This window comes from Mytilus trossulus, chromosome 7 (assembly GCF_036588685.1).
Source record: "Mytilus trossulus isolate FHL-02 chromosome 7, PNRI_Mtr1.1.1.hap1, whole genome shotgun sequence".
Lineage (NCBI taxonomy): Eukaryota > Metazoa > Mollusca > Bivalvia > Mytilida > Mytilidae > Mytilus > Mytilus trossulus.
Window position 1 is genome coordinate 75,465,678 of NC_086379.1, and position 11,339 is coordinate 75,477,016.

General features: G+C 33.4%; 1 protein-coding gene across 1 annotated transcript; it reads left to right on the forward strand.

Annotated features, from left to right (window-relative positions):
* Nucleotides 1-8,630: 8,630 nt before the first annotated feature.
* On the forward strand, nt 8,631-10,429 carry LOC134725819 (GTP-binding protein Rhes-like). Its single transcript, XM_063590009.1, has 2 exons — nt 8,631-9,027; nt 9,715-10,429. The coding sequence occupies exon 2, from the start codon at nt 9,717-9,719 to the stop codon at nt 10,365-10,367; it is 651 nt and encodes a 216-aa protein (XP_063446079.1). The 5' UTR covers nt 8,631-9,027; nt 9,715-9,716; the 3' UTR covers nt 10,368-10,429.
* The last annotated feature ends 910 nt before the right edge of the window (nt 10,430-11,339 follow it).

The window sequence follows — 11,339 nt, forward strand, 5'->3', positions numbered from 1 at the left end:
GAAAGTGTACCAACGCAATCATTTACTTGAAATGCACTCTCAATGTGTGGTCATTTCTTTCCAAATTAATTGAAAAAAAGACAAAAAAGACAAAAAGTCATGAATTTTTTTTTTCGAAGTTGAAATAGATGTAACAGAACATTGTTTCTGAAGTGCCTGGTTATGGAAATGTCGAAAACACTTTTGTTCAAATAAAGAAACCGGTAAAAGTCTAGAAAAAAATGGCAGACTAAAGTATGATATCATCCTATATTTGCTCAAAATATTGGGTTTTACAACAATTCTATGTTATATCGAGACACAATTTCTATACGAAAACAGTAAACAGGCTGATTATTTGATTACTTTCACTTCGTTCGTTAATGAAAGAGTTAAGTATTAAAATTTCGATATTATACATTGGAACTCCCGTGGTTCAGTGGGAAGCTGCACTAGCCCACAGTATGAAGATTGCATGTTCGAACCTCAAAGCCGGAGGTGAAAAAATAATTTCCTATATTAAATGAAACTTAACTTAACTTAACTTAACTTAAATGAAACTTAACTTAACTTAAAGCCGGAGGTGAAAAAATAATTTCCTATATTAAATGAAACTTAACTTAACTTAACTTAACTTAACTTAAATGAAACTTAACTTAACTTAACTTAACTTTACTTTCAATTTCAAAAAGAGGGTCATGAATACACACAAAACTCAACTTAAAAACTATGTTTGTATGTTTTTAAAGAATTACCCCCCCCCCCCCCCCCCCTTAAACTAAAACATCATAGGCCCAAAGCACCAAAGTAAGTATTGGTAATTCATTGAATCTTAACTTTCAAAGTCAAAATTCTATGTGCTGCTTGAAAAATATAATTGAAGCTAAAATTTGTGTCAAAAAAAGATTTTTGACGAAAAAACGGCTGAAAACCGTTATTTTGCATGTTGCGGGCATCAACGTTTGGAGGGCATATAGCACGTATTTCTTCCAACTATACCATAATGGTAACTTTTCTGTGTCTATCAGACTTAGGACATTGCTTTGGCACTAAAACTTTATGTTATTAGCCATTATAAAAGTCTCCACACGACCTTTTTCGGAAGACTTTTGTATTTTTTTACTTTTTTTTCGCAAGTCACGTGACTTTTGGACAGATAACACGTGACTTCAAAATACAAAATTTCTGATATATTATATTTTTTGAAATATTTTATCAATTATCTCTCAAATGGACCTACAACGACCTTTATGTAAGCCTCAGTGAGAATGCTATAGGCGATTGAACTTTGATAGTGTCTTTCCATAAGTTTACGTCGAATTTAGCGGAACGTGAAAGGGTTAACATTGTTTTATTTGGTAGCGTTGTGCTTCTGGCTCCTGCTTACAAAGCGGATGTATACATTATAATAAATTAAAACAACACCTATACTGATCATTGTGTAAGTTCGTTTTGCATGGTTTGGTCGTTTAATTTTGTTCGCCAACGTTTAGTTATCGTTATTCATTCCTACACCATTGACTGGATTGTCTTTAAACATTTGGAAAACTATCAGCATCCTTATGCATTGTGTCTCCATACTTAATCTTTTCTTATTTAAATTGGGGGATGCGTCTATTTCAAAATATGAACTTAACTGTATTTGTTTGATTGAGCTAGGTGTTTTTTTTATCAAAGTCTTCTAACCAAACTGAGTTAATTTCAAAGTAGAATTCAATGACTGACAGATTTTTGCTTTATAATGTCAAGTGGGAAACTGGTAGCAAGATAATAATTCTTTGAGCAGTTCATTTATTACCATTTAACTGTTCAATCTCTTATGTACATTGTAGCCTTTGTCTTGTTTCTTGATTGACATTAAATGAGCGATGGCGGAGTACTCCTGTGGATGGAAATGGCCTGTCACTTCTTTATCTTCAGGAATGATCGCCTTTTAAACAATACACCTTATCGCTAATCCCGGCTGACCCGGCCGCTTGAACTTTTGACATCATACCAATCACTTTTCCATTGTGGCATCAGATATTTTGTTTTATGACGTCGAAATTTTACGGGAAATGGCGGACAAATAGAAATAAGGTGTATTCTTTGTGCTTTAGTTGTCCTTTCGATTAGTTGTTGATGGCTTTTCATCGGTAAACTTACACGAAATTCGGTGTTAGTATAAATCTATTGGCGGTTTTGAGCATATTATAACATTTAGACACTGCCGTCTGTTGTTTGAACGATTTATTAACGATGCCTAGGCATAAAAAGGCTGTATATTGTTGAAGATAGTTTGTTGACTCGTTACTATCTTAATGCATTAGTCTTTGATTGTTGTTTCACTTACTTAATATAGACAACACCACATATTTCTATTTGAAGTGGGAACATTAGAATATTCACGATGAAGTTTCCATTTTAAATGAAAATATGAGAAGAAATTGTTCTAAAATTACAAACCGTCTATTTTTTTCATTACAAAATTGTTTATTTTGTTTTATATATTATTTACTGGTCAAATAGGAAAGCTTATTTATCTCTCGTGGTTATCATGGTTCAGAAAAAGGATAATATACAGATAACACGCTTTCGATATTTTTTAACAGTCTGCATCAGCATCTTGTACAGGTATTCCCATAACAGTGTGGACACCCGTAATACTTATGTTGGTAATAATTATAGATTATCGGTGATCATCTCAACGAGATTGATTTTCTCGCTTGAACCGGGGCGGCGAAAGCGAGAAAGGAAATCGAGTTGAGATGAACAATGATAATCTTTTAACCGCTATTTTACCTATGACGACGTTGTCAATTTCATGTCAATTTCGTTAGCAACGCCACGTGCATGCTTAGTTTCTAGCGATAATTTTTCATCTCAAGCGAGTAGCATGATATGAAAACTATCACAAAAAAAAGAACAAAGGAAAAATGCACAAAATAGTGATAATACTGAATCATTTACCTTTACCTATGTGTCATCGGCTACTGAAAACAATGAGTGTATGCTCATTCAGGGTATCAGAGGCCTTCCAGTAGGGATTTAAATAATTACTTGTCACACATTAAAATCATAAAAATAACAAAAACGCTAGTAAAAAAACGTTTAATTATCAAACAAATTGAATATCAATCAAAACACAAAGGTTATTCCTATACTAGTTTTTTCAAATTATGTGATTTAGGCATTGAAAACCTTTGGTGACCCAACAGTTTAAATATAGATAATAAGTACTACATGATAAGTGGGCGTTACATACGAACGTTAAACCAATCTGACCCAGTCACTAGGTGACTTGAACGCGCCCAAAAATGGTCTCGTCCACACTGTTATGAAAACGATTCTAAGTAAATATATTTTTTTGAGTACACATGATAAAAGTCAGATGATTTACTATGATTGCCAATAAGACAACTCTCTACCATAGACAAATTGAGATAGAAAGGAACAACTTTAGGTCACCGTACGACCTTCAACAATGAGTAAAACCCATACTGCATAATAAAATATAAAAAGACCCGAGTTACAGATGTTTAAAACATTACAAACAAGAAAACTAACGGTCTCATTTATTTATGTAGACAACAATAAACAAAAAACCAATGTATGTACTGAACAATGACGGTTAGGATACATGCACTAATTTGGTTATTGATATGTGTGGTCTAAACACGTTGTATTAGACATATAAGAGATAAAATCAAATAGAATAAAAATCCTACAGTTGTTGCCCTTTATACACTACTGAACACATTGCATATTTTTTCCGATGTAAGTGACAATAGCTACAAAATGAATTAGATATAAATTAAATGATATTATTGGTTAGTTGCAGTAATTTACATGCTAATGTCCATTTGATTTAATAGGTTGACAGCTGGTAGTGTTAACATATTGATTGTCTTTCACCTTCAGCTGTCGCAGTCATTAGGATGTGATTAGAGCTCTTATAAAACCGAAATATGAGTGTTTTGCAATAAAACAAGAAATAATATTAAGGTTAAAAGTTTAAACAAGAACGGGAAAACTATAAATGATTATGAATTATTGTAAAAATATGAACATATCCAATAACAGGCCGATTAGTATTAGAGTGCAAGGGCATGTTAGTTGGTCAACAAACGGTTTCTCAAATTTAGTAAAGAAACACTCAGAATGATTGTTTACTGACAATGTAACCTCAAAATAACAGTTATTTAAAAAGATAAGTAGACATGGTATCATATATCGACCAGAGTAAAAATAAAGTGCACTATGCCATCCTTTTGGCCTTCAACAATGATATAAAGGACGCCTCCGGGTGCGGGAATATCTCGCTACATTGAAGACTTGTTGACCTTCTGCTGTTGTATGTTCTATGGTCGGGTTGTTGTCTCTTTGACAAATTCCCTATTAAAACTAAATCCGTCGGACGGGGAAGAAAAATTCGAGGTCCTGTGTTTGAGAGGACCATGCTTTCTACACTGTGAGAATCCTTCTCACCAAGCTCATTTTTGTAAGTGACTTGTTGTTTGGTAATTTACTTTATACTGGTTTTGGTTTTGATATATTTTTCTGTGGTTTATAATTCTAACTATTTGGTAGTTTAGCTTTCATGGTCTAACTTTTGTCTAAAATCTGTTAGTATTCATGCTTTGGTGAGCTGAGCGTTTTTTCAATTAATGTTTATAGTTTGTACTTTCATGTCGTACTGTTATACCCCTGTCTCATGTTAGTGTGAAGGATGGCACCATATAAAACGTTCAAACCAGCTGCATTTGTTTGCACCTTTCCTAAGTCAGGAACCTGATTTTCAGTGGTTATCGTTTGTTGATTTGGTTAATAAGTGTATCTAGTTTCTCGTTTGTATATATATTGGATCGTTGGTTTTCTTATTTGATTTGTTTAGTGACTAGTCATTTAGTGGCACTTTATAGTTTGTTGTTAGGTGTGGTGAACCAAGGCTCCGTGTTGAAGGCGTACTTTGACCTTATATAGTTTACTTTTTCAAATTGTGACTTGAACAGAAAATGTCTCATTGGCACTCATATAAAATCTTCTGATATCTATCGAACAAAGAAGTGGTTATATTAAGCTTATTCTAACATGTATGAAACAACACCGACTACAAGAAAAAGAAGGTGATATAAAAAAAATGTTTTGCTTTTCATGGTCAGGGTGGGGACTGAAAAGTAATAGCGACTATACCAATATGTTAATATGGTCTATAAATCAGAAAAAGCTGACTTTTAACAGTTTTGACGGAGCATTGTTTGCATGTGTTCTTTTGTTGCTGTCTAATTTCAATCCAACGTCTTACAATGGTTTATTTCTACGAATTGGGACTTGGATGGAAAGTTTTCTTTTTGGCATTCATACCGCATCTTCTAATATCTATTTAAACAATTAGACTGATCTGCCACAACAATCCATATGGAGTTGTGCTAACAATCATTGATAAATATAATTTGTAACGTTAACTTTTGACTCTTTAATCATTATTGTTGTTTTGACAATTTTTATTACCATGTTAGAGAAATTAAAAGTCATTACTGAGAACCGTTACTCCCTTAAGTCATTATTCATTACATTGGTGTGGTAATTCCATGCATTGTGAGTTCATGGCAAGTTCGAAAAAAAACTAACTAGATCGATGTCAAATATAAAATAACAGAAAAACAGAAAAAAAACCAACAAATTTAATAAAAGAAAAGAATATCAGTCAGAGTTCAATTTATTTACTCGATATTTATCACTAAGACTGTTCGATCAGTTATCTGGTGTTATGACTCGGCGTGTGTCTCATCTTTCTGTAATTGATTTTTGTTCGTCTGATGTTAACATCCGTCCTGTTCTTTACACTGAAATCAATGACCTTCAAATTGACATTGTCATAGGAAATAAACAAATAAAACAAGATTGATTGCCAAGTCATCGTGTAAGTAGGTAACACATATCAACGTTCTCTACGGGTACTAGTATTAGCATGGTTAAATTGAGAAGGGATGTGGAATATGTCAAAGAGACAACAACAATCCGACCAAAGAGCAGAAAACCTTTTCGAAAACTTCCAACACCTATTTCAATCGTCGAAATTGGTGAGTTTTACTTAAAAGTAGTTTGTATTCACAAAGAGAAGATGTAGTATGATTGCCAATGAGACAACTATCCACAAAAGAATTTATTTGTAATTTTGACTGTGTCTATCTAGTAACGTCGCAAATTGCCGTGTCATAATTGTAATTTATTTTTATTGTGATTTAAATGTCTCCCCTTCAGATAATGCTAATGTAACAGACGCAAATTAAGTTAAGTTTTAAAAAACTGCAATTTTCATATACTGGTCTTTCACATAATAAGGAGAAGGGATAATACTAGTTTTTCTAATAGAGGAACACAAAAATTTGGCTGCATGGGGTAGAACAGAAACCAGGTTAGCCAAATTAACACAGATCTCATCTTAATCCACGTAAAGTAAAGGAATGGCAAACAGCCAGATCATGGTACTGGAAAAGTATTGTCATTACAAATAAGAATATACTATTGTCCCAGGTTAGGGGAGGGTTGGAATCCCGCACGCATGCTTAACCCCGCCATATTCTGTTCGTATGTGCCTTTCCCAAGTCAGGAGCCTGTAATTCAGTGGTTGTCGTTTGTTTATGTGTTACATACATGTTTTTGATCAATTTTTGTACATAAATATACAACATCTTTTTTTTTTATACATATCTTAACTGTTTTAAACATAAACAATTTAGGATATGAAGGTGAACGTTCATTTGTAATTTTCAAATTGGTGCTTTAAAGTTGAATCGTACAAAGTCGTGATCAATTACTATATTGGTTCAGTTGTACCAGCCTTGCGTGCAATAATTGAACACAAAACTTTTATAATGGACAAAAAAAAATAAAAAAAATCCCAAATGAATAAAATTATATTTATCAGTTTATTAAAGGGTTTGTACCAGAATCAATTGTTATACTTCCGTTTTGCCTTTTAAAAAAACAACATCACGCAATTTCTAGAACCCTTGGAGACACCATTTGATACAAGAAAACTGTCGTTACATATCTAAGTTACTAGTATGTTATCATTTTCACCATAAAATATAATTGTTTAAACGAACCAAACTTGAAAAATTAGGATGGAAATATTAAGAATCCAGAATTACAAAACCTGTAGGCATTGTTTCTTTTGATTGATCAGTATAAACAAACTAACAACTTAAAAAATCAAGTGTTTTTTTAAAATACTATTTTCATTTCTTCTAAAAGAGAGCCGAAAGATACCAATGGGATATTCAAACTCACAATTTGAAACAAAAAACTTACAATGACACGGTAAATAAAACCGACAAAAAACACCCTCCCCCCCAAAAAAAAAAACCAAACCCCAACAACAAACCAAACAAACCAAACAAACAAACAACGTACGTACCACAAGGTAGAAACTAAAGACTGAGCAACATGAACCCCGAAAAAGAACGTGGATGATATCAGGTGCTCCGGATGGGTAAACTGACCCTACTCCCGATATGGAACCCGTCGTGTTGGTCATAATGGTACAAACTCGTGATAAATCTAATTCGGTGATGTCACATCATGTAGGAAAAGTGGACGGACTTGGTGTTACGACAATTGGAACAAGTCCGTCGTCTTCTGTAAACACACATATTCCGTAACGATCAACAAACTCGTGATGTCATCCGAAAATAAAAATCGAGAAGGGATTTCAATTTCTACACTTCCAACTCCTGGTTAAATAGCGTCCGTGTAAGCAGCAACCCTCTATATAAGAAATAAGGATAGAAAATGCAAGCTCTTGAATTTCTAATCAACTGGGAAGTATATACTCCAATTACTGGAATGTTGCTATAAAGAAAAGAAAATTTCACAATCGGAAAGCTTAATTTATTTCTTTTGACGTATTTTTTTGTTCTCAACCGACCCTCATTGTCTATTTTTAAATAGAGGTCAAGATATGAAGCAATTTTTTTTTTACAGAAGACAGCTAAAGCCCACCTCCGGTGCAGTATTTTCTCACTGTGTTGACGACCCACTGGTGGCCTTGGACTGTCTCTTTGACAAATTACCCATTTCCATTCTTGATTTTAAACTGTTTTCGTTGTATGCACCCTTTATTTAAAGTTCGATGGGATAGAGGCGTTCGACAAAGTTACAAAACTTTAAATTACTTTGAATTATGAGAAAGCATAAGAAATGCAAGCATAAGAATATCTATCGTTTCCAAGATTTTTGCAACTATGACTTCAATTGTTCAAGTGAATCCCAAAAAGGGGCAGTGGCGGATCCAGAAATTTATATAAGTGGGGGCCCGCTGAACCCCTCAGAGGGGGCCCGCTGACTGCCTAAGAGGGGGCCCGCTACAGCCACGCTTCAGGGATTCCCAATATAAGCAACCAAATCTTTCACAAAAAAAGGGGGTCCGGCCCCCTGCCCCCCTAAATCCGCCTCTGAGGGGCACTGACTTACGAACTGTATGATTTTTTTTTTTAAACATTCCTGACTATTAAATATTCAGGTTTGAACCTTCAAGATGAAGTTTTAAATCAAGAAAAACACTTCACACGTACTTAATTTATGAAGTTTAATCATTTATGTCTAATCAATAAATGCTCAACTGAAATTCCCGGTTTTATTTTGAAATATGCACTAATATAATATTAAACGCAAACTGGATTATCGATAAAGCATGATCGTAAGACTTTTAAAATCGTTTTAATATACTATACAATTGCCAATTATACCTATATTTACAATGCATTTCGTACATTAATGATCAATTGTCATCATTCAGTTGCAATTTCAAAGAGGAAATTACTTTTATCCCTGGATAAAGGAATAGTTCTAATGAAATAGCTTTAATCACAGATCTACTAAGTGATCATCGCTTAATATTTCAACCAATCGGATTTGAGTATGCTCTAGGCAGTCACGTTACGTCGAAGATGTTAGGATTGAATCGGATTGATGTATTGACGTCAGTCTAGTATATAAACTGCTGAAACAGAGTGGATAACTTATATATCAAAATTGATTCTACAGTGTAACACTAGCTAAAAGGTAAGATATGCTTCATTGTTCTTATTATTTGATTTTTGATTATTTTGTCACAACTGAGTATTTATTGTATTTTTTAAAACTTTTTTTCCTGAATTGGATTTTCTTTTATTGATATTAAATGGAAATAATTTTGTTGCTCAAGAATTTAAAAGTTTTTTAAAAACACAATAATTGATTTATTTAACTAGGAGTGTTGTGATTGAAATTTCTTCTTGTGAGCTCTCTTTAACCACTTAAAATTATACTCTGTTTAACAGTTCTTTACCATAATTACCACACTTTGTGTGTATGGGCCAAACAGTATTTACTTTTACAACACATCTTTATCTTATGGTTATATATAAAGATATATATGGATATTTTTTTTTAATTATTTTACCTGTCACTTTTTTTTTATTCCAATCCTAAAAGCTCATATTCACAATAGCTGATTAAAGTCAACTGGTATTTAAAAAAATAAATTGTGTAATGTAGTTTTTATTACCAATTTTAAATACAATTTATATAACATCCCATCAATAGGGGGTCAAATCAAAGTTATATTTATCTAAACAATGAAGTTAAAAGAATAATTACACTTTTATTGTTCTGTAGTATTTACGTAATAATTCTGAAATAAGATTGTCATTCCTCGTTTTATTTAAAAGAAACATCTATTTTCACATGGTGTCTACGTATATTTTTCAGGAATGTCTCGCCAAAGAATTTGTAGTGAAGGTGGAGCAGAAAAAGAAGTCCATTATAGAATAGCTGTACTAGGAGCAGCTGAGGTGGGCAAGTCCTCCATCATTTCACAGTTTTTATACGACAGATTTAACAGTGAATACAAAGAGACGGTGGAAGAGTTATATCGAGGACAATACAATATAGATGGAATCCGTTTGACATTAGATATTCTGGACACTGCTGGTCATCATGAATTTCCAGCAATGAGAAAACTTGCAATAAGTTCAAGTGATGCTTTCATTCTTGTTTATTCTATGACTGACAGTAATTCGTTTGATGAGGTGAAGAAGTTACGAGAGGATATTATTGCGCAACGAGAAAAAGTGCCTATCGTTATCGTTGGAAATAAGTCAGACATTAGTTCAAACGTATCCTCAGTAGACAAGGAGACGGCGGCGTCTATAGCATGTGTGGATTGGGAGTCAGGATTTGTACAGGCTTCGGCAAAGGACAATACAAATATAGTGGGAATATTTCAAGAACTTTTACGTTTATCTGACTTCCCACAGCCGCTCAGTCCGGCTGTACGACGACGACGAATGTCAATGCCTACCACATCATCGTCATCGAATTCCATCCACAAACATTCAAGAAACAGTTGTGTAATATCATAGTATGTTTTCTTATCGAATATTTTGTACAATTTTTCTATAATAATATCTATTTGTGCTTAAAATTGTCTTCCTTATACATTTTCACGCCAAACACATTCTAAAAAGTTTGAATTGGCAAAATTATAAAGCTACGTTCAAGTTCTCCACGTGTATACTATACCATATAGGTACAAAGCTACATTTGTCGCTATCACAAGATATTTTAATGGGAACGGTGTCTGTAGACGAACATTTTCCATTCAGTGCAAAATGAAGCTATCCTCCAGATACTCCATTTATTCATACTACATATGTGGTGCCCTTTACACGTGTCCCTTTAGGTGATAAGTCTTTATTTCGAAACTAATCCTGATTATTTTGTTTATTCGCAGATGGCATTTGTTCGATATCTAATCTAAATGTGGTTTGAAATCGGATACATTGTCAATTACAGCATTTGGCTTAATAGTTGTCATTCAGACGTAATATGTAAACGAGGTTCAATATTCAAAGTTTTTAGTATATCTTAATGTTAGTATCTACAAGTTCTTTTTGGTATAAAAGTATACAATGCCCCATTCATAACATAATATTTATGTGCAACTGATGTAAAGTTTATTAAAATTCAACGCTTATTTTAATTGACTTCATCAATGCAAAAACAAAAGAGATGTTGTATGATTGCCTATGAGACAACTATCCACCATTTGGTCAATAATTTGAAGGATAAGAAAAGTCAAAGGATATAAAAACATTGAAAAAGAAATGGTTAATTTTTAAATGAGTATTGGCAGTTCCAAACGGAACACATTGTATTAGTTCTACCAATAGTAACAATGACTTAAGAGAGCCGTGGTGTAGTAATTAGTGCATCGGACTACTAACACAAAGGTTTCTGGTTCGATTCCCGTCTGGGAGAAAGTTTCAGGGACTAAATTTTCGGCTCTCCCTTGACACCATTTGCGAGTATGGACTTGAGGAAACGTTGGAAAG